The following is a 23,743-nucleotide window of genomic DNA, read 5'->3' on the forward strand; positions in this document are numbered from 1 at the left end:
TACTCGTAGAGTAAAAAGGTATACTACATTCGTTGAAAAGTATGTAACAGGCAGAAGGAAGCGTTTCCCACCATATAAGGTATATATATTCCTGATCAGATCAGATTAGATACTCCAGAGACATAGACCACTCTAACGCCCACAAAGCGCCCAAAACTGCCACGCCCACAATGCCCACAAAAATGTTTTGATATTTTTTCATTTTTGTATTAGTCTTATAAGTTGTTATTGATTTGCCAAAAAACATTGTGCCACGCCCACTTTAAAGCCCACAAACCACCAAAAACTGTCAGTGTTGAAGACTCTCATTCGCACTTCCAATAGCTGAGTAACGGGTATCAGATAGTCGGGGAGCTCGACTATAATGTTCTCTGTGCAGGTCCTGCTCAGACTCCTTGGTAACCCCACGAGTGGCACGCATCCAGTTTTTTTTTCCTTAATTCCATGTTTTTGGTTAGACTGCCATTCTTCTTCAAATTGCGTCTGACAATAGCCCAATATCTTTCAATTGGGTGATGTTCTGCGCAATTTGGTAGATCCTCCTCTTTTGACACAAAATATATGTTTTTGGAATTTAGTAAGGCCAAAGTTAAATGGGCATAGTGAGCTGTTGCGAGATCTGCCAAAAATATTGTTGAGATAAATATCGGTGTTTATTGTGCCTTTTGTAAAAAAAGTGGGCTGCTTCTTAAGCCACAGGAGCAAATGGCCTGCCATTTCTCTCCAAACTTTTCCACTTCAATTTTGGACACGAAATTAGCAACAGTCCCACCTTTAGGTGTTGTATAAAATTGAGGGACGGGTAAAATTCTCGACCATAAAAAAATACGTTTGGTAATAGACTTTCGCAAACTAAACGAAACGACGATACCAGACAGATACCGCATGCCAAATATCTCAATGATTAGAGGAATCTCGGAAAAGCCAAATACTTACTGCTATGGTTCATTTTCCCCAATAATGAGGTGGCAACCCATTACAGAATTTCCAGAGGCCAAGCTACAACCAATGCTTTATCAAAGATTTCGCATCAATAGCAAGCCATACTGAAGGGCGAAAATGGGAGTGTCAGTAGGCATAGGTCCAGGAGCATCCAAGTAAAGTTTTTCGAAGCGCAGCAACGTGCCTTCGAGAAACTACGTAATATACTGGCAACTGGGGACGTCATCCTCAAATACTTAGACTATAAAAAGGTGTTTTATCTAGCGACAGATGCTTCGGCCTATGGCAACTTCGGCAACTTAACATATATCTTATTTAGCAATACGCTATATCACTAGACTAAGTACACAGCGGCTCATCGCTTAACACAAACAACACATCTCTAAATAATTGATAAGTCAGAATATTAAGATTAAGAAAACAGCGACTTCCGTACAAACACAAACAATACACATACACGTGGAATAATTATTTTGAATCCAACGGACGGACAGGAGGTTAGAATGGCAACAACTCCAAGCGTATTAAAAGCCATCAAGGTAATAGACCTTGTGGAAATTATTCCGAAGTACGACGGTCAATAAAGAAAGATAGATGGTTTAATAGCGGCAGTTGAGCAGATATTAGGCCTGATTAGAGGGAAAGAAAGATCGAATATAGGAGTTATAGCGCTCCGAACAGTCCGGAGCAAGATAGTAGGAGCAGCGAATAGAGTTCTGAATCTGAACGAGCCGGAGTTATATTAGGATCAGATTAAAAGGATATAGATCTCCCACTTTGAGGACAAAAGATCAGAGCAGGACCCAATAATGGAGTTGTCCCATATCAAGGAGAAGAAACTAGAGGTAGAAGCCCTTTGGGAGAAGGAGTGTTGGAAGTCCACAGGGAAAAAGGTTCCGTTTCCAATGCCATTTGCCATGCCAAACATGAATGGATAGTCGGGTTTTGGACTTCCATACCCGATGATGGGTAACCCATTCTTAGCAGGTAATTTCAACCAGGGGGATTCTGCAAGCTATCAAAGACCATATCGCAATTACCAAAATAGGAACTCCAGATGGAATCAAAACCAAACAAACCGGGAACATTGGAGCATTGGAACGGTTATAATAGTAACAATTAAAATAACGATTATAACAACAACGGTTATAGCAACAACAATGGCAGGTAATAGCTAGCAATTGAACCACCAACAAACGCAAAAGGCAGTGGACTATCCAGGATGTCCAAGAATTCAAACAATTTGGAACCGTCGAAGCAGTCGTACAATTCAAACAATTCTAAGAGATCATTTAATCCGAGCCGCACCATGAATAGGAACGGCAGTAGAGCATCGGTCAGTCAGAGCTTCCACAATATTCAAGAGGATAATGCAAATTTTCGCAGTCAGCCTCGAACAATCCACAGGATATTTAGGAACGGGAAAAGGGCATTTGACATTGCCCTATTTGTTGATAAATACTACACCGGAACGATCAATAAAATTATTAATCGATACAGGGTCCACCTTTCATTTATTCGACCGGAGTTAGCATACCCACAGTATATTAGGAAATTAAAATAGCTATTAAAACCATCACGCAGTCGCATGAGATTGAGAGGGAAGCATTTTTACCAATGTTCTCTAAGTTAGGAGGATTTGGTAAAAAAAGAATGCTTATCTTTAAATATCATCCGCTATCCGAGGGGTCGATCGGAATAGATATGTTGCAGCAGTTGAAGGCGGTTATTGACATACAGAACGGATGGTTTGAGGTAGCAAGTGTAAAACAAAAGATTAATTTTGAGGCCTATAGACCATCAGAACTGTATACAATAGAAGCCGAATCGAAAATGGTTATATCTGTTCCGGTGCGTCTGAGGGATAGGGGGAAGGGGACTTCTTGATAAACAGAACCATATTAAAAGGGGACATCGAGTTTTCGGAAGGTATCTATAGGGCAGTGTCAGGACAAAGCTTGATAGAGTGGACGAATTATGCGGAGTCGGACCAGGAGTTATTTTTGGAGAAACCTATAAATGTTGTTGAATTTAAAACAACACAACATTTCGAACTAAATACTATAGAAAGGGAAAGGAAGGTGATAAAGGATAGATACCCACTACCTATAATAAATGACTTATTGGATAACCTAGGTAGAGCTATGTTTGGATATCATCAGATTGAGGTTCAGGGCATTCCAAATACGGCCTTCGCAGAGGGAGGTCATTTAGGGAACGTCCGAATGCCGTTCGGCTTGAACAATGCTCCAGCAACCTTTCAGAGGCTGATGAATAACATCTTTGAAGAGTTGTTGGGTAAATGTTGTCTCATTTATATGGACGACATAATGGTGCTCTTAGCATCCTTGCAGGAGCACATTACGGACTTGGACAAAGTTTTTAAAAAGCTTACGGAATCTAATTTTAAACTACAGTTAGGTAAGACGGAATTTCTGAGGAAAGAGGTGGAATACTTAGGGACAAGGAATAATACCAAATCCGGGAAAAATTGAAGCAATTAAGAAATGTACCATTCCGAAGACTAGGAAGCACACAAAATCCTTAAAATCATTGAAAACGCCTCGGAAGTAGCAACGAACTAAGACACGATATAATCCGTGGGGAAAGACTTGCACTTGGGATTTCCAATTGTTGCGTACACCCTTTTCGTGAGATCATAAGACATTGAAGATTCAAAACAAGAATCTAAAAGCAGGGGAAGGGGTACTATCATCGCGTTGACTCAGTTGGATTGCCACAAAGAAAATGCAAGTCGACAATAAACGAGTCTCCGATGACACGGTCAGCGGTCGCAGTAGATTGCAGAAAGTAAAGAAAATTAACACCAGTTCCGGGCACACTTCACCGAAGGGGTATTGACTCCCCAAAATAGGAGAAAACGAGAAATATGATTCCTAAAGGGGAACACTTGGCATAGAAGACCAATAGCTCAGGAAAAGCTCTATGCCGGTATAAAAAAACCATTGCTCACAGATGAAAGGTCAGTCAGTACCCGGGTAAACACCCGCAGTCAGGAACCGGGTATACACCCGTAGTCGGTACCCGAGAAAACACCCGCAGTCAGGAACCGGGTATACACCCGTAGTCGGTACCCGGGAAAACACCCGTAGTCAATACCCGGGGTTATCATCAGTACATCAAATACCAGGGCAATTATCCTTCAGTCTATCGCCGGGAAGACTCAAGGATAACTCCAGTCGCGATGAAAAACGTCAAGGACGCTATCATCCTTTAAAAAAAATAACAGGACTAACAAGGAACACACTTTGAAGGAAGACCATAGTTCCACGAAACTCTCAGGATGGGCGGCAAGGAGTCTAAAGCCTCCGACAACACAGAAAATGTGATACACACCGTGGAGGTTGTCAACCACAAGCAGAAAATAGAAGGAGTGCAACATTCCCTGAAATTCATCGCTGATTAACTGATCTTCCTGCCTCTATTAAAGATAGTGAAAATGTACAAGAGATCCGTACAGCGGAGGAGGGACCATCACCATACCCTGGACAGGATTGTATCCGGTTTCGCACAAAGTGCTTAATTAAAATAAGAGAGAACGCTATAGTCGAGTTCCCCGACTCGGGAGAAGGAGAGTCTTCAACACTGACAGTTTTTGGCGGTTTGGGAGCTAGGGACTCCTTGTTAAGGATGAGGATGACCAACGCTGCAGCATGGTGAGGATCTGGTCCGGCGCCTTGATGGAAGCCGGGATCCAGATCCTTGCACGGGGTCGGCAAGGTACGTCAAACCAGCTCAGCGCAACAAGTTCGGCGCCCTGATACACCTCCTTTACTGCGGCTTTGTACAGCTCCGCAGAGCGTTCATTGTCACAGGCGATCACCTTGACGCCGCCTTTGAACCATTCCACGTCTTTGCAGACAGGAGGGGGGTCAGGTTCTTTGGCTAGAATTTCAAAGCATTTTGTGGCTAGCGCTGCTTCCACCCACTTCCACTTGTTTCGTGGAATCCTGCCACTCGGGTCGTTTTTATCGACCACGCATAGGAGAATGCCGTTTTTCGCGATCTCGCCCTGGCTGTACGCGTTGCCGCTTTGCCGAGGGGTCGGAGGGAACGTCTTGGGAGCGCTCCCTCTTAGGTGGAGGTCGCTTTTTGACCTCTGTGGGCTTGGGTGGTTTGGGGGCTTCCTAGCCGAAGTTTGGCAAAACGGATCTAGCCCATTCCACCTTCTTCATCCATTCAGCCGAAGGAGCCGTTTTCGATCTCTCCTGGCTGCGTAGGATCGTATCTCTGCGTAGGTGTGTTTGCCTTTACCGGTTGCCACTGAGTGCTTGCCGTCCTTGGCTGCGCCTGAAGGGGCATCATGGCACTAGGGCCTGGAGATGTTCCCATGGCGACGGCTTTGGGCGGCTTGCATTCAGTCGCCCCATATTTGAGGCGGGGTTCTTTCGAACCCGATCCTGTGGTGTTGGCCAGGCAGATGGGCTCACTCGCCAACTTCGCTGCCTTGAAGTTTGTACGGCCAGACTCAGTCGTCACTGCCGTTTGAGTAGATTTTTTGGGAGATACTGACTCCTTTTTATTTATTTTTATCGACTCCATGTGATTCCCACGAGTTGCGGAGAAAAGGAGGGTCTTAGAAAGGCTTATGAAGGGGTATGAAAAATACACTGGGGGAAATTTCAGAAGAGTCTTAAACCAGGGACCTGGTTAAATCACTGTAGAACAAACTACAGATGGTAAAAACATAATTGGAAAATATATGTCCCAAACATAGAAGAACAAGGGAGTTGATCAATGGTTTAGGTTCGGTTGTTGAAGTCATAACAGGAAATATAGATGCGAATGACGCAAAAAGCTAGAAAAATAGGGAAGATGCTGGAAGAAGAAGAAAATTTGAAAGAAATCATAAGCTCTCAGGAAAAGGCAGGCAGCAAGGTTAAGAAATTTGACGAAATATATAAATAAGGAGCAGAGTAGAGTAAGCACATTCATAAAAAATTATAAAACTATCATAAGCAAAACATTTATAAAGGAAGACAAAAATATTTATAGAACTGAATACATCGATAGAATTTCACTTACAATAGACATGTTAGGATTGAATTTAAATTATGTTGCCGAGAGACTCTTGTTGGAGAAGATAGGAGTAATCTCCAGTTTTTTATTCGACAGACAGGAGACGGATAAATATTCTCTATCAGGTTGCCTATATCTAAAAAGAAAACCTTTTCGTTGCGTAGACTTATTCCGCTTCCCATGAATAACACAGAATTTGTGATAACACCAGTTATTCATGGAGATATTTCATCTTATTATTATAAAGAAATATATCGCGGTTACATCGCTTTATTCAATGGAGAAATCTTCAAACAAGGCGATGGTGAACAACGTGCAGTACGAAGCGGTGGAGAGGCTTGGCACAGCAATGTTGAAGTTGGACGTACCTTGGACAGAGACGATTAAGAGGAAAAGAACAACCAGGGATACATGAGCCTAAGATGGAGGACCTGGAAACGAAAATACAGATCAGCAAGACACACTTAACCACGATCCATACGACAACGACTTACACCATGCTCGGTGTACTACTGATAGTAGTATTCGTCGTGGCCTGGTTCCCAAAGAAGACAACAATTTTCACACCACAGGCTACACCACGTGCCACCTTCACACCCTCCATCGCTCCACCTACTACGGTAGCAGCAACTATATCCCCGCTATGTTCGGTGGTTCAAAAGCAAAAAAACACCAACAGATTTGAGCTTCTGGCAAATTCTACTGATGAAGGTGTACAAGCGGAAAACTCATCCAAAGAGGAACCTAAGAAGGCTTAGGCCCCTCCAATATACATTCGTATCGTAGAAGCACTTAAGAAAAATAACTTTAATGCAACTTTAATATGATAACTCACCAGTTTCACTTACTCTCAGGCATCGACCACATATAACTGAGCAGTCCTACAGACTGACAGCCAAAAGGACCAACTGGGCAATGTACACAAAATATTTTTGTACTAACATGGAACCAACTCCAACAGTGTTTACCGATGAGACCGCCTGTCCGAATCTATTGAGGAAACACTTGTTGCTGCAGCCAAGGCCTCTACCCCTCCAGACACACACAAAATGACAAATCATATTAAGACAACTCGCGACATCGAACAGCTAGTACTTGAAAAACGAACCAGGGCACTTAAGCTTGAGGAAGCAAGTGCCCAGAATCTATACATAGAACCACTATAGCCCACCAGCAAGAAGAACCCTTTGTGAAAAGCAAACAAAAATAATCATCCACTGGCAGAAACAGTCGTTCCACTTCGTGGCCCCTCTGGAAGCTGGATTCACAGCGAAGAAGATAGTGGAAATACATTTGCCGATCACCTTCAGAACGTATTCCAACCAAATTCTGCTAGCAACTCATTTGTCCTACCTGCAGTAACTAAAATCTTGCCACCAATAAATCCAATAACCTTTAGTCAAAGTGGGAGCATCTATCCCCAAAGGCGGTAATAGTGATGATTTCCAGGCCAGACAAAGACAAAAGACCTCATCCTACAGACCAATCAGTCGCCTATTGTGTCTCTCGAAACTGTTTGACAAGGCATCTTTAAAACACCTAGCTCCCTACTTAAGAAGGCGAAACACCATATCATCGCACCAATTAAGTTTTCGCAAAAATCATGGAACGATCGAACAGGTTAATTGCATTACAAACGAAATTCGTACTGCTTTTGAGCACCGGGGATACTGCTCAGCCACATTCTTAGATGTTGCTCAAGCATTTGACCGATTTTTGTCAATTGGCTGGAAGGACTAATGTGCAAGATAACAAAACTGCTTCCTCAGAATACCCACAAAGTATTCGAGTCTAATCTCTTCAAAATAGTGTTATCAATCAGGAGTAACAGTTCGACTTCACACGACCGCGTTATTAATGCTGGAGTCCCCCAAGGTAGTGTGCTGGGCCCCGTCCTTTACACCCTATACATACCCTATACATCGCGTCGACATATAGAATATAAAAGGACTAATATGAAGCTTGAAGCAGGCAATCTTTACTGGCTTATTCTTGCATGCCAATTGTGAACTATGGGGAAACGCGTTAAAAACCAACACTGAAATTATACAGCGAGCTCAGTCAGCGATTCTGAGAAATATAACTGGGGCATTATGGTACCTACGCAGCGAAAGCATCCATGGAGACCTCCAGATCAATGTCGTCAACGAGGAAATCCAGATGACAAAGAGTAAACATCAAGCCAAGCTCGCCGCACACAAAAATTTTCTCGCGAAGTCGCTTACGCGTGTATGTAGTCAGAGCAGACTGAAGCGCAAAAATTCTCCAGCCCAGTTAAAAAATCCTAGGGCCGTCTCTAATAAACATCTTGCCACCAGGAACTTCTTGACGACACAGAATTGCATCCACTCCACTTCCACTTTTCTGTCGATCAGCACATTACAGTAAGCACAATGTATCAAACCATATAATTTTTCTTAGTATAATCCATTTTACATCCTCTCCTGGTGGTGGGTAACGCCATTCTGAATACGTATTAACCGAACACACATATAACAGGTTGTTATCATCGCTTCTACTGTGTCTTCTGGCCGTGTAATCGACCCATATTAGCGAATTTCCGTAGCGAATTACATTCCTGTCATCGAGTCATAGAGTCTTAGTCTAGGAGGAATTTGCCTATGTTTGACACTCAACTATCCTCTCTGGGTATAGGCGAGTAGTGGAGAAAACCAACAGAATGGTCGGCCTGTTTCCCCAGTCTCACATGCAGAAGCTTCTGAGCATTGCTATCGCTTACCTCCGTGACATGCTCGACTCATTGTGCGTCTATCACAGAGTAGCCAGTAGCCTAGACTTCTTGGGAGCTGCGTTAAGGTTCGTAGCAGGGAAAACTAACGCTTAGGATTTAACGAAGATCAAATTTACAGAAGCGAAAGTAACTATTGCACACAATAGATAAGAAGAAATTAATACCCTAACATAGATCCAAATTAATAAACTCACCAAGATCGTCAATCAAATTTTACAAGTTTCAAAAAATAGATTCGGCGCATTTATACGAGATTTTATTAACTCGTAACAGAATCATTATCATAGATTTACAAAATCTCATGCTAGCCATTACTCTTGGTAAAATTTACATAGTTAGTCCAAACATTTTTGACCATGCTGATTTGGAGAGTGTTTGGGTCGAGGAGCCGACCGACATCAGGGATATTTTGTCCGTTGCGTCCGTAAAGGTTTTCCAATCCCCTTACGTGTTGCACTTTGTAATTTAAATGGTCTACAACTAAATCATCATTATTTCTGTGGCACACAATGATACGGTGTTAAGATTAAAGGATAATGTGGTGGGGAAATGCGGTGGAGAAGTAAGCCAGGTGCGGGAGCAATTTATCCGCATCAGCCTAACCTGCCAGCGAGCCACTAGAGCCAGCTCAATTAAAGGAAGTGCGCAAATGGGATCGGCCAAGGGCGACCTTAATTCTGAGGGAGGAGTAGTTAACTAAGTTGCACCAATTGTATTAAATTAATTTACATATTTAGGTACACTAATTTCACATTACAGAAATCTACGTCGGGCGCAAGCTCTGTTAAAACTATGTAACAGGCAGAAGGAAGCGTTTCCGACCATAAAAATTATATATATTCTTGATCAGGATCAATAGCCGAGTTGATTTGGCCATGTCCGTCTGTCAGTCTGTCTGTCCGTCCGTATGAACGTCGAGATCCCAGGAACTACAAAAGCTAGAAAGTTGAGATTAAGCATACAGACTCTAGAGACATAGACGCAGGGCAAGTTTGTCGATTCATGTTGCCACGACCACTCTAACGCCCACAAACCGCCCAAAACTGCCATGCCCACACATTTGAACGCCCACAATCCGCCAAAAACTGTCAGTGCTGAAGACTCTCCTTCGCACTTCCACTAGCTGAGTAACGGGTATCAGATAGTCGGGGAACTCGACTATAGCGTTCTCTCTTGGTTTTAGTTATGAAAGAGATCCTACATTTTTCTCGCCTGGTATACGAAAACTTACCACAAATTTAGGAAATCCAAACAGTAAAATAAAAAAGCTTATAAAATCGCACAGAAATAATAACGTGTAAACATCAGTAGACAATCGTGACTTATGTCTCAACGCTAAAAAAAATTTATGGAATCCGGATAATAATCCACCTTTATGCCTAGAGAAATAACTGAGCAGTCCTACAGACTGACAGCCAAAAGGACCAACTGGGCAATGTACACAAAATATTTTTGTACTAACATGGAACCAACTCCAACAGTGTTTACCGATGAGACCGCCTGTCCGAATCTATTGAGGAAACACTTGTTGCTGCAGCCAAGGCCTCTACCCCTCCAGACACACACAAAATGACAAATCATATTAAGACAACTCGCGACATCGAACAGCTAGTACTTGAAAAACGAACCAGGGCACTTAAGCTTGAGGAAGCAAGTGCCCAGAATCTATACATAGAACCACTATAGCCCACCAGCAAGAAGAACCCTTTGTGAAAAGCAAACAAAAATAATCATCCACTGGCAGAAACAGTCGTTCCACTTCGTGGCCCCTCTAGAAGCTGGATTCACAGCGAAGAAGATAGTGGAAATACATTTGCCGATCACCTTCAGAACGTATTCCAACCAAATTCTGCTAGCAACTCATTTGTCCTACCTGCAGTAACTAAAATCTTGCCACCAATAAATCCAATAACCTTTAGTCAAAGTGGGAGCATCTATCCCCAAAGGCGGTAATAGTGATGATTTCCAGGCCAGACAAAGACAAAAGACCTCATCCTACAGACCAATCAGTCGCCTATTGTGTCTCTCGAAACTGTTTGACAAGGCATCTTTAAAACACCTAGCTCCCTACTTAAGAAGGCGAAACACCATATCATCGCACCAATTAAGTTTTCGCAAAAATCATGGAACGATCGAACAGGTTAATTGCATTACAAACGAAATTCGTACTGCTTTTGAGCACCGGGGATACTGCTCAGCCACATTCTTAGATGTTGCTCAAGCATTTGACCGATTTTTGTCAATTGGCTGGAAGGACTAATGTGCAAGATAACAAAACTGCTTCCTCAGAATACCCACAAAGTATTCGAGTCTAATCTCTTCAAAATAGTGTTATCAATCAGGAGTAACAGTTCGACTTCACACGACCGCGTTATTAATGCTGGAGTCCCCCAAGGTAGTGTGCTGGGCCCCGTCCTTTACACCCTATACATACCCTATACATCGCGTCGACATATAGAATATAAAAGGACTAATATGAAGCTTGAAGCAGGCAATCTTTACTGGCTTATTCTTGCATGCCAATTGTGAACTATGGGGAAACGCGTTAAAAACCAACACTGAAATTATACAGCGAGCTCAGTCAGCGATTCTGAGAAATATAACTGGGGCATTATGGTACCTACGCAGCGAAAGCATCCATGGAGACCTCCAGATCAATGTCGTCAACGAGGAAATCCAGATGACAAAGAGTAAACATCAAGCCAAGCTCGCCGCACACAAAAATTTTCTCGCGAAGTCGCTTACGCGTGTATGTAGTCAGAGCAGACTGAAGCGCAAAAATTCTCCAGCCCAGTTAAAAAATCCTAGGGCCGTCTCTAATAAACATCTTGCCACCAGGAACTTCTTGACGACACAGAATTGCATCCACTCCACTTCCACTTTTCTGTCGATCAGCACATTACAGTAAGCACAATGTATCAAACCATATAATTTTTCTTAGTATAATCCATTTTACATCCTCTCCTGGTGGTGGGTAACGCCATTCTGAATACGTATTAACCGAACACACATATAACAGGTTGTTATCATCGCTTCTACTGTGTCTTCTGGCCGTGTAATCGACCCATATTAGCGAATTTCCGTAGCGAATTACATTCCTGTCATCGAGTCATAGAGTCTTAGTCTAGGAGGAATTTGCCTATGTTTGACACTCAACTATCCTCTCTGGGTATAGGCGAGTAGTGGAGAAAACCAACAGAATGGTCGGCCTGTTTCCCCAGTCTCACATGCAGAAGCTTCTGAGCATTGCTATCGCTTACCTCCGTGACATGCTCGACTCATTGTGCGTCTATCACAGAGTAGCCAGTAGCCTAGACTTCTTGGGAGCTGCGTTAAGGTTCGTAGCAGGGAAAACTAACGCTTAGGATTTAACGAAGATCAAATTTACAGAAGCGAAAGTAACTATTGCACACAATAGATAAGAAGAAATTAATACCCTAACATAGATCCAAATTAATAAACTCACCAAGATCGTCAATCAAATTTTACAAGTTTCAAAAAATAGATTCGGCGCATTTATACGAGATTTTATTAACTCGTAACAGAATCATTATCATAGATTTACAAAATCTCATGCTAGCCATTACTCTTGGTAAAATTTACATAGTTAGTCCAAACATTTTTGACCATGCTGATTTGGAGAGTGTTTGGGTCGAGGAGCCGACCGACATCAGGGATATTTTGTCCGTTGCGTCCGTAAAGGTTTTCCAATCCCCTTACGTGTTGCACTTTGTAATTTAAATGGTCTACAACTAAATCATCATTATTTCTGTGGCACACAATGATACGGTGTTAAGATTAAAGGATAATGTGGTGGGGAAATGCGGTGGAGAAGTAAGCCAGGTGCGGGAGCAATTTATCCGCATCAGCCTAACCTGCCAGCGAGCCACTAGAGCCAGCTCAATTAAAGGAAGTGCGCAAATGGGATCGGCCAAGGGCAACCCTAATTCTGAGGGAGGAGTAGTTAACTAAGTTGCACCAATTGTATTAAATTAATTTACATATTTAGGTACACTAATTTCACATTACAGAAATCTACGTCGGGCGCAAGCTCTGTTAAAACTATGTAACAGGCAGAAGGAAGCGTTTCCGACCATAAAAATTATATATATTCTTGATCAGGATCAATAGCCGAGTTGATTTGGCCATGTCCGTCTGTCAGTCTGTCTGTCCGTCCGTATGAACGTCGAGATCCCAGGAACTACAAAAGCTAGAAAGTTGAGATTAAGCATACAGACTCTAGAGACATAGACGCAGGGCAAGTTTGTCGATTCATGTTGCCACGACCACTCTAACGCCCACAAACCGCCCAAAACTGCCATGCCCACACATTTGAACGCCCACAATCCGCCAAAAACTGTCAGTGCTGAAGACTCTCCTTCGCACTTCCACTAGCTGAGTAACGGGTATCAGATAGTCGGGGAACTCGACTATAGCGTTCTCTCTTGGTTTTAGTTATGAAAGAGATCCTACATTTTTCTCGCCTGGTATACGAAAACTTACCACAAATTTAGGAAATCCAAACAGTAAAATAAAAAAGCTTATAAAATCGCACAGAAATAATAACGTGTAAACATCAGTAGACAATCGTGACTTATGTCTCAACGCTAAAAAAAATTTATGGAATCCGGATAATAATCCACCTTTATGCCTAGAGAAATAATTATTAGTTCTTATTTCAGCATTATTAGGGTACATACGCTAATCCTTGCATTGTTTTGCGATAATATTCGGATTCAATGTTTTGATACACGTATTTGTTTTCCAAAACTGGTAGAAGTAAATCATCCATGTCTCTTTCGAAGTCTATTGTGTCAGAACGTATTCCTTTTTTTGGCTCGTCACCTCCCTCTTCCCTTAAAATAATGATAAATAATGAGTAAAATTTATAAATAATGAGTAAAATTGATAAATAATGATAAAATTAAAGATTAAATTAATTGCAATTGCAATTGCTATTGCTATTGCTATTGCTATTGCTATTGCTATTGCTATTGCTATTGCTATTGCTATTGCTATTGCTATTGCTATTGCTATTGCTATTGCTATTGCTATTGCTATTGCTATTGCTATTGCTATTGCTATTGCTATTGCTATTGCTATTGCTATTGCTATTGCTATTGCTATTGCTATTGCTATTGCTATTGCTATTGCTATTGCTATTGCTATTGCTATTGCTATTGCTATTGCTATTGCTATTGCTATTGCTATTTTTGCTATTGCTATTGCTATTGCTATTGCTATTTGCTATTGCTATTGCTATTGCTATTGCTATTGCTATTGCTATTGCTATTGCTATTGCTATTGCTATTGCTATTGCTATTGCTATTGCTATTGCTATTGCTATTATTGCTATTGCTATTGCTATTGCTATTGCTATTGCTATTGCTATTGCTATTGCTATTGCTATTGCTATTGCTATTGCTATTGCTATTGCTATTGCTATTGCTATTGCTATTGCTATTGCTATTGCTATTGCTATTGCTATTGCTATTGCTATTGCTATTGCTATTGCTATTGCTATTGCTATTGCTATTGCTATTGCTATTGCTATTGCTATTGCTATTGCTATTTGCTATTGCTATTGCTATTGCTATTGCTATTGCTATTGCTATTGCTATTGCTATTGCTATTTTTGCTATTGCTATTGCTATTGCTATTGCTATTGCTATTGCTATTGCTATTTTGCTATTGCTATTGCTATTGCTATTGCTATTGCTATTGCTATTGCTATTTGCTATTGCTATTGCTATTGCTATTGCTATTGCTATTGCTATTGCTATTGCTATTGCTATTGCTATTGCTATTGCTATTGCTATTGCTATTGCTATTGCTATTGCTATTGCTATTGCTATTTGCTATTGCTATTGCTATTGCTATTGCTATTGCTATTGCTATTGCTATTGCTATTGCTATTGCTATTGCTATTGCTATTGCTATTGCTATTGCTATTGCTATTGCTATTGCTATTGCTATTGCTATTGCTATTGCTATTGCTATTGCTATTGCTATTGCTATTGCTATTGCTATTGCTATTGCTATTGCTATTGCTATTGCTATTGCTATTGCTATTGCTATTGCTATTGCTATTGCTATTGCTATTGCTATTGCTATTGCTATTGCTATTGCTATTGCTATTGCTATTGCTATTGCTACTGTAATTGCTACTGTAATTGCTACACAGCAATGTGCTGACACTAACAAAAACTGCAATATGTATGTATGTATGAAGCTCATACTCAATAACCAATTAACCAAATAAATTAAAATTGATGTTAAAAAATTATTTAAAAAAATATTTTATTTTTATATTTTAATAAATTTATTGGTGATAAACTTTTTCACTTAAACAATATTACAAGACACTATTATCTGATTTTATCTTCGATCGTTCTCGATCCGATCCCGAAACAGACTGACTCTTAGATTCTGAATCCTGATCCATTCAACCTCGGCCAGAAGCTTTTCTTTGGAAACTTCTTGAACTTTCAATTATGTTTAGAATAAAAGCTTGATGCTGAAATTATTTCTTGCATTGTGAAATTCAATTATGCTGACCGATGCAGTTTGATTGAAGCGCAATAAGTTGACCATGGTTTGGTCTCCAAGCGGAAGCTGTGTTTTTTTGGAGTTTGATTGTTTATCTTAGCGGGGAGCTAAGCGCTGGCAAGGGCAATGACAAAAACAAAGACAAAGGAAATGCCGCCTAGATTGAAATTTAAAATTTGTTTATAAACTGGGATAGAGTGCTATGTTTACGGGTTGGATAACTCTCCCCCTTCTAAAATGACGCGTCCCGCTTCATTACGAATTTCGTTTAAACGTTCATTTAATTCTGTTAAAAATACTTCCTCATTATTTGGTTTTTCTAGTTCTGGGCGTTTTTGTTTGGTTACAAATAAAAAATATCTGAATTTTACTATTAATGTAGTAATCAAATACAAAATGAATAAAATTAATAATATAAAAGAAAGTGATATCTTGGTATTACTTATTTTAATGAAGGGATTTAAAATGTTTATATTATCTAGAGAGAGTTCCGAGTTATTGGACAATATGTAATCGGATATTTCATAATCTGTAAAATGGTTTGTGGTTATGTATTCAAGAATTTTACTTTCTAAATTGGTATATGAAATGTTGTTTATTGTGGTTGTTCCGTTAAATGTTATTAGAAATGACCCATTTAAGTGGGAGTTGTTAACAATATTGTAACCATTTATAAAAATGGCACCATCTGGGATGATATCTATTTCCTTATTTTTTTCCCTTATTTTCTTACAAGTGGATTTTTCTCCATTTAATAATTTGGTAAAACAAGTTTTTTCCTTACTTATAGTACAGTAATTGTTAAAAAGTTCGGTCTTAAATGTAGACATTTCATAATATGTATTGTCGCATTTTGCGACTTGATTGCTTATTACTAGTTTTCCATCGCCTTTTGAAATCGCTCTAGCATAGTATATTTCGCATCTGTTATAAACTATAGGGTATTTTACATAAATTATTAAGAGTTCTTTATGTAATACGATTTTGAACACAGAGATATCCATTAGGTCTGCAATGATTACTGGTCTTAATTCGTGACTTAATATTTCTTTTATATCTTCATGGTTTAAAATTTTGGTATTAAAGACATCAATTTTAGCTAATGTGATAGTATCGATTAAATTTTGCAAGTCAAATGTTAAAAGTTTTAGGCGATGTTTTCTTAATGGTAAATCTTGGTCCATAAATACATGTTTAAAATCATCAGAAAGAGATTCTATTTCTTTAAACAATTTGGAATTGATAATAAATTGTTTGTTATTATTTTCTATTAAGTCATTGATTGTATTTTGAATTTTGACGAAGTCGTCATGATCCGGAGTTCCAGCTAACCACTTCCACACGGTGCCTAATTCATTAATTCCCCTTTTGGATCTAGATGATGTTAACTGTGATAAAATTAGTTCGATAACTTCTAAGTCGTATGTGATTTCCCATTGTGATCTTTTGTTAGTGTCTCTCTTTATGTTTTCTGTTTCGACATTGATTATTTCTTTATAAGAACTTAAATTGGTTACGTGGAATAAATCGCTATAGGATTCGTAAGTAAGAACATCCTTTTTGTCTTTGAACAGGAAAAATTCGTGATTGGAGTAATCAATTATTTCTGAAGTGGCTATCATTACGAATGGTATTAGAAGTAACAAGAAATGCATTGTCTGTAAATTTAAAAGTGACGACGCTCGAACTATCACGGGGTGCATTGCAACTTAACGCCCAAGAAAACACCTCGTGTTCGATAACAAACAGAGTATTTGGGTCTTATGTTTTATTCTGTGGGATATACAATGGTTAACTTAACCTGCAATACAGTCTTTATCTTACATACCGCAGTTTCCCTTCCCACTCAGTGTGATGCTCAAATCGTAGTAATACTATCCGCCAAAATTAAGCATAACTTTACATGATTTAGTGTGCCCGAATTACACATTCACGAGATTCCTGACACAAATATCTCTAAGTTCTGGCGGCTCTAAAATGCAACTTGACTAACTATCGATAGCCCTAAACCGTTCCGCGACATCCCCACCCCCGTGAAGCACTCGCCTTCACCACGTCCAGGACAGCTAGCCTCGAAGCGGGACGCATCATCGTCTTGGCTCGATCGTTAGTCCGCACCGCCGCTCGACGAGGGATTCCATCTCTTCCGGTGAACACCTCTTCCACGACGCCTCGCTTCCACTCTCTTCGTGGTATGGCCGGATCACATATGAACACCAGGTCTCCTCGACGAATGGGCTCGACATGCTTGCACCATCTCTCCCTGCGCACAAGCGTTGGCAGGTACTCATGCACCCATCTCTTCCAGAATCGATCCCGCATCATTCTCGCTATGCGCCACTGCTTCCTGGTAGCGCATCCGTTGGACTCCTGTCCATTATCCTTGGGAAGATCCGGAACATCGGGTACTCCTTTCAGCAGATCGTTGGGTGTCAGTGGAGCCTCCTGGTCCACCGTCACTGGTAGATGAGTGAGCGGACGAGAGTTCACTATACTCTCCGCCTCAATCAACAGGTTCTCCAGTACGTGCTCCTTGGGCGCGAGCTCCTTCATTGTGTGCGCCAGCACCTTCTTCACGCACTGCACCATCCTTTCCCAGGCGCCTCCCTCAGCTGGGTTCGCCGGGCAATTGAAGATCCATTCGATTCCTTTGGACGACAGCTCGCCCTGGATCTTTGCAGGCTCAAACACTTCGCTGAACTTCCTGGCCTCTCTGTCGGCTCCAACGAAGTTCTTCCCGTTGTCGCTCCTTATCCTGACCACCGGTCCACGGCGGCTCATGAAGTTCCTCATGGCGATTATACAGGAATCTGTAGACAAATCGTGGGCCATCTCCAAGTGGATAGCCCTTGTGGTTAGACACGTAAACAATGCCACCCACCTTTTCTCTGTGTGACGTCCAACAGTCACAAATAGCGGTCCAAAATAGTCCAGGCCGGTATACTTAAATGGCCATCCGTTGGCTTCCAGCCGGTCCTCTGGCAGGGGACCCATCTCTGGCTGCGTAGGCCGCGCCTTCCGCAGCTTGCATACATTGCAGTTGCTCATCACCTTCCGTAGCAGCCTCCGTAAGTTCGTAATCCAGAACTTCTGCCGGATCGCTCCAATAGTTGCCTCCACGTTTTGGTGGCACATCTTCTCGTGGTGATGCTGCACGATCATCTCCGCCAGTGCCTCTTCGTGAGACAGTATGATCGGCCGTCGCGCGCTGTATGGCACACACGCCGCGTCGTCGATCCTTCCGCTGGCTCTCATCACTCCGTCCTTGTCGAAGTACGGTGACAACCCATACAGTCGGCTGCCCTTGGCGGCCTTTCCATGGCTGTCCACGGCAAACGCTTCTCGCTGTGATTGCCTTATCAGTGTGCGCTCTGCCTCAGCGCACTCCATCGACGTCAGTCCGTGGTCCTCTCGAACGCTACGTAGTCCACGACATCGTCGAATAAATCTGAGCACCCATGCGGTGCTCCTCACCAATCGGTTGTAACTTGAAAATCTCTGTAACGATATAAAGTTCGCCATGACTAGGGCAAACTCACATTTCATCTCCTCTTCATCTGGCGTCGGGGGATACCAGTCCTCGCGCGATCTCGGCCAGCTTTCTTCTGATCCTCGTAAGAATGGTGGACCACTCAGCCACCGCGATCCAATGGACAGGTCCACGCACTCGCGCGGCCTTGTCGCGTCATCTGCCACGTTTTCGGCAGACGGAATCCATCTCCATTGGGACGCCTCCGTGGATTCTAAGATCTCTGCCACCCGGTTTCCGACGAATTGCTTGTATCTCCGGTGGGTGCTGCTTATCCAGTGCAGCACAGTCTTAGAATCCGTCCATAGTACGCAGCTGCTGATCGCCACACCGTGCTCTTGCTTGACGGTGTCCATCAGTCTCGTTCCTAATACTGCTGCTTGAAGTTCCAGTCGCGGGATTGACATAGTCCTCATCGGAGCGCACTTCGTCTTCGAACATATGAAATGCGCCTGCACATCTCCGCTTGCGTATGTGGCCCGCCAATAGGCCGCTGCTGCGAACGCCGACTGGCTTGAATCCACGAAGATATGCAGCTGTAGTGTCCGCACTCGTCCATCGCCGAAATAGTAGCGTGGACATCGGAATTCTTCGATCTTCTTCATCCCTTGCCGCCAGCTCTCAAAGGCTGCGGCCAACGTGTCTGGTAGCGGCTCGTCCCAGCCGACTCCTCTCCGCCAAATCTCTCGCATTAGTACTTTAGCGGTCACCATGTAGCAGCTCAAAAACCCAATCGGGTCGAACGTGGACATGACCAGGCTCAGGAACTCCCTCTTCGTGGGGACGCGTTCTCCTGTCATCACACTTCTTGGGACTCGATGGTATTTGACGCCGAACTTGAAGTCATCTGTAGCTGGCTGCCAGTACATTCCTAGTACCTTCTCCTCAGCTTCGGTCCATCTAACGCTAGCGATGGATTCAAGTGGGTTCAACGCTCTGACCACACTTGCCGAACTGGAAGTAAATCGACACAAATTAAACCCAGCTTCTGCATGTATATCTCTCACCCGTGACGAGACGGCGATAGCTTCTTCTTCACTGGGGAAACTGTCGACGTAGTCATCCACGTAGTGATACTCGTTGATCGCCAGGACTGCTCGCGGATCCGTGCTGCTATACTGCGAAGCATTCACGGTCTTCACATAATCCGCCGAGCATGGTGAGCAGGCCGCTCCAAACGTCATCACCTGCATCTCGTATATGTCGGGCTCCCGACGATCTTCTCCGTTCCTCCATAGGAACCTCTGGGCACATCTGTCCTTTGGCTGCATCAATACCTGATGAAACATCTCCTTGATGTCGGCACAAACCCCAACTGCTCCTTCCCGGAAATGGAAGAGCACCGCTGGGAGGGGTTTGTAGCGCTGTGGGCCTTTCATCAGCGCTGAGTTCAGGGACACTCCGTTCACCTTGGCAGCCGCGTCGAAGACCAGCCGGATTTTTCCAGGCTTGTTCGGGTTCTCTACTCCGAAGTGCGGCAGGTACCATACCTTGCCTTCCTGGGACCTCTGGACTTCCTGGGGCTCCAGTCGTCGTGCGTAACCCTTCTTGACGTAATCGTCCATAATTCCTTTGTAGGCCCGCGCGAAGTCCACATCGCGCTTCATTTTCCGCTCAATGTTGACAAGTCTGTTGAGTGCCATACTGTAGCTCTCTGGCAGTCTCACCTCGTCGTCTCTCCATAGCAGCCCAGTCTCGTATCGTCGGCCTACTCGCTTAGTCGTCTCCTCCAGGATACTCAGGGCCCGTGCGTTGCCGTCATCTGCGACTGACGGCGCCAGCTCCACTCCGCCAGCTGCGACTGGCTGTGCCGGCTTCACTCCGAAGCTCTCGATCTCGAAGTAATCGCTGACCATCTTCTCCAGAAGATTATCCTGTGGCACGGCTAGGAGGCACGATCTCTGAAGCGGTGAACTTGCCTTTCCTTTCACCGGTCCATATACCACCCACCCAAGTGGCGTGGCTGCTGCGTATGGCCCTCCAGATCCATAGCTCCTGGTTCTGAAGGGTATTCCTAGGTGCGCATGATCCAATCCAATTAGGATCCTTGGCGCCGCATTGTTGTACGGCTTTACAGGCAGACGCACACTCGCGCCCGCTGCCTTCACATCCTCTCGACGCAAGCTCTGCATCGGGAGACTCAGGTTTGCTACTCCGTACACATTCTTCAGCGCATGGCGCTTCGGCTTGCCCGCTGCGCTGATCTGCAGGCTAACCATCCTTGTGTGCTCTTTGACGGATTTTCCGCCGAACCATTGCACATTTAGTTGTCGACTCTCGCCTCTCAGGTTCAGGCTGCGGATGAGCTCGTCGTCAATGAGCGTGACGGACGAACCTTCATCCAGCAGTGCGTAGGTGTCGACCTGCGTATTCTCCCCGTACAACGTCACGGGCAAAATCCGGAACAGCAGGTGACCTCCATCCGAATCGACACAACTCAAGTTCCGGTGCGATAATTCCTGGCGGTCGCATGTCGATCGCCTCTCATCCTCCTTACGTCCCGCGTCTATAACTGCAGCTGACGTAGGCAGGCTCTTCTCGTTGGAATCCACTGACTGTGGCATTCGTATCCGTCGGCCGCTGTCTCTGTACAGCTGCCGGTCTTGACTGCTCCGCTGATCCCTCCTGCGGCCTCCATCTGCGACTGGCGGTCGTCTGGGATGTCCAGCTGGGTCATTGAGTAGGTAATGATGCCTCATCCGGCATCCGTAGACGTTGCATCCTCGATCCTTCGTGCAGAACCGGGCCATATGTCCATACTCCAGACACGAAAAACATAACCTCAACCTCTTCGCGGACTCGATCCGCCTCGTTGTAGAAGCTCGGTTGAATTCCTTGCAGTCCTTGATGCTGTGTTGTCCCTCACACAAGGGGCAACATCTGGGGCGGTCTGCATACCGCTCCTCCTCGCGAACACTATTCGCGTGCAATACCCTTCGTCTCGGGTGCTCCTTGATTCCGACGTCCGTGACAGTGCACACCAATTTAGCGAATTCATGAAGTCACTCGCTTAGATGCACCACTGTCGGATATGGCTGTATCGTAGCCGCGTGCTTCGCCCAGTCCAACCTCTTGCTCACAGGCAACTTGGCGATCAGCTCCTCCATTAGGGTTGGATTCCCTAAGTGCTGGCTGCCGGTCGTGGTTGACTGCAGGAACGCTGCCAGGTTGCTCACCCTTGTGGCGAACGGCACGATCCTTGCGATGTTGGCCTCCTGTATTGGCTGCACATCGCGCACGCTCTCCAGTTGGCTACGGATCAAAAGCTCCGGACGTCCATACCGGAATCGTAGCTGCTCCATAACAGCTTGCACATTGCTGGGGTGGATGAGCAGCGACTTCACAGCTGCTCGGGCTTCACCCTTCAGGGCTTTCACTAGCCTCTGGTTATTCTCCAAATCTGTACACTGGTAAGCTGCCGTTGTCTCCGTGAACGCGCACAAGAATATTGGCCATTCCTCTGGCTGACCCTCAAACTCGGGAAGATCAGGCAGTCTGCGTGGCGTCCATCCAGGTATGCTCGTCGCCGCCATTCCATATGATAGGGGCGATGGCGTTGATACCTCCAAATTGTGTGTTGGCTCCCGTGGCGGGTGAACATAACCTCGTTCAGGCTGCGCCGTGGCGGTAACACAAAATGGCGGAGAATAGCTCACTGTTGTTGTTGTACAACTCCGTGTGACAGGTTGCCCGTTTGCCCAATGGCCGCCAAGCGTCGGCGCCAAATTTCCACTCAATTGTGGCGGCAAACTTGCACTCAATTGTGCCGGCAACTGCGCATCCAAAGATGGCGTCACTCCAAGCTCCGGTTGCAGATTGTCACTCATAATCTGCCTGGGCAGGCTCTCACTCGAGCCCTGCCGTGGTGCTGCTCTCAGACATGGCACCGTTTCACTCAAACATGGCGGTGTATTCGCCGTACCGCTCACTCCAACGCCGCGTGCCCCGACTCCAACGGGATCCCTGGCGGCCTCTGCATGCCCTTCATTTGCCCTTGCCTTCACCAGCTCCGACTCTAGATGTGCGATCCTTTCCATGAGGGCCGCCACTTGTACAGTCGTGGAGTCCGTAAGCTGCCCCGTAGCTGCGGGCTGCAGGTTACTTGCCGCTTCACTGGCGGCTACTCCACTTTCCTTCGGAGTCTGTGGCCGCTGCCGATCACCAGCCACACTCGCAGAGCTGGCCGGCTTGCCAGTTGCTGTGGCCGTGGTGGTCGCAGTTGCGGGAGCACCCCCGACATCCAGTCTGGGGCTCCGCCGGGGCGAATGCTTCATTGGCATCTTCTCGCAGAGTGCAAATCCAATGCACCTTGCGAATGCAGAGTGCGAATAAAAGAAAATGACGACGCTCGAACTATCACGGGGTGCATTGCAACTTAACGCCCAAGAAAACACCTCGTGTTCGATAACAAACAGAGTATTTGGGTCTTATGTTTTATTCTGTGGGATATACAATGGTTAACTTAACCTGCAATACAGTCTTTATCTTACATACCGCAGTTTCCCTTCCCACTCAGTGTGATGCTCAAATCGTAGTAATACTATCCGCCAAAATTAAGCATAACTTTACATGATTTAGTGTGCCCGAATTACACATTCACGAGATTCCTGACACAAATATCTCTAAGTTCTGGCGGCTCTAAAATGCAACTTGACTAACTATCGATAGCCCTAAACCGTTCCGCGACAAAAAGAAATATAATATTTGTTAAAACTTAATATTGTCTTTGTGAATAGTTCTGTTTCTACTATTGATTACTATTTTATTAGGTAGGTTTTCCTTAACAATCTGTTTTTTATATCTTGTTTTTAGCTTATTTCTTTCCCCATGTTTCTTTTCATAAACAACCTGTCCTACGTGATATTCTTTTTCTTTACGGCCTTCATTATGTGTTTCTAACATTTTTTCCTGAGTGTTCTTCAGAATGTTTG

At 43.9% G+C, this 23,743-nt stretch overlaps 2 protein-coding genes across 2 annotated transcripts; both read right to left on the bottom strand.

The window, feature by feature from the left end:
• Positions 1-17,017: 17,017 nt before the first annotated feature.
• LOC26535677 lies at positions 17,018-21,810 on the bottom strand. Its single transcript, XM_039377386.1, has 2 exons — positions 17,112-21,810; positions 17,018-17,056 (listed from the first exon to the last, which is right to left on the bottom strand). Exon 1 carries the CDS (start codon positions 21,560-21,562, stop codon positions 17,288-17,290), a length of 4,275 nt encoding a protein of 1,424 aa, XP_039233320.1. The 5' UTR covers positions 21,563-21,810; the 3' UTR covers positions 17,018-17,056; positions 17,112-17,287.
• Positions 21,738-23,518, bottom strand: LOC120322339. The gene is made up of 2 exons (XM_039377388.1): positions 23,307-23,518; positions 21,738-23,251 (listed from the first exon to the last, which is right to left on the bottom strand). The coding sequence occupies exon 2, from the start codon at positions 23,090-23,092 to the stop codon at positions 21,815-21,817; it is 1,278 nt and encodes a 425-aa protein (XP_039233322.1). The 5' UTR covers positions 23,093-23,251; positions 23,307-23,518; the 3' UTR covers positions 21,738-21,814.
• Positions 23,519-23,743: the final 225 nt, after the last annotated feature.

This window comes from Drosophila yakuba, unplaced genomic scaffold (assembly GCF_016746365.2).
Source record: "Drosophila yakuba strain Tai18E2 unplaced genomic scaffold, Prin_Dyak_Tai18E2_2.1 Segkk5_quiver_pilon_scaf, whole genome shotgun sequence".
NCBI lineage: Eukaryota > Metazoa > Arthropoda > Insecta > Diptera > Drosophilidae > Drosophila > Drosophila yakuba.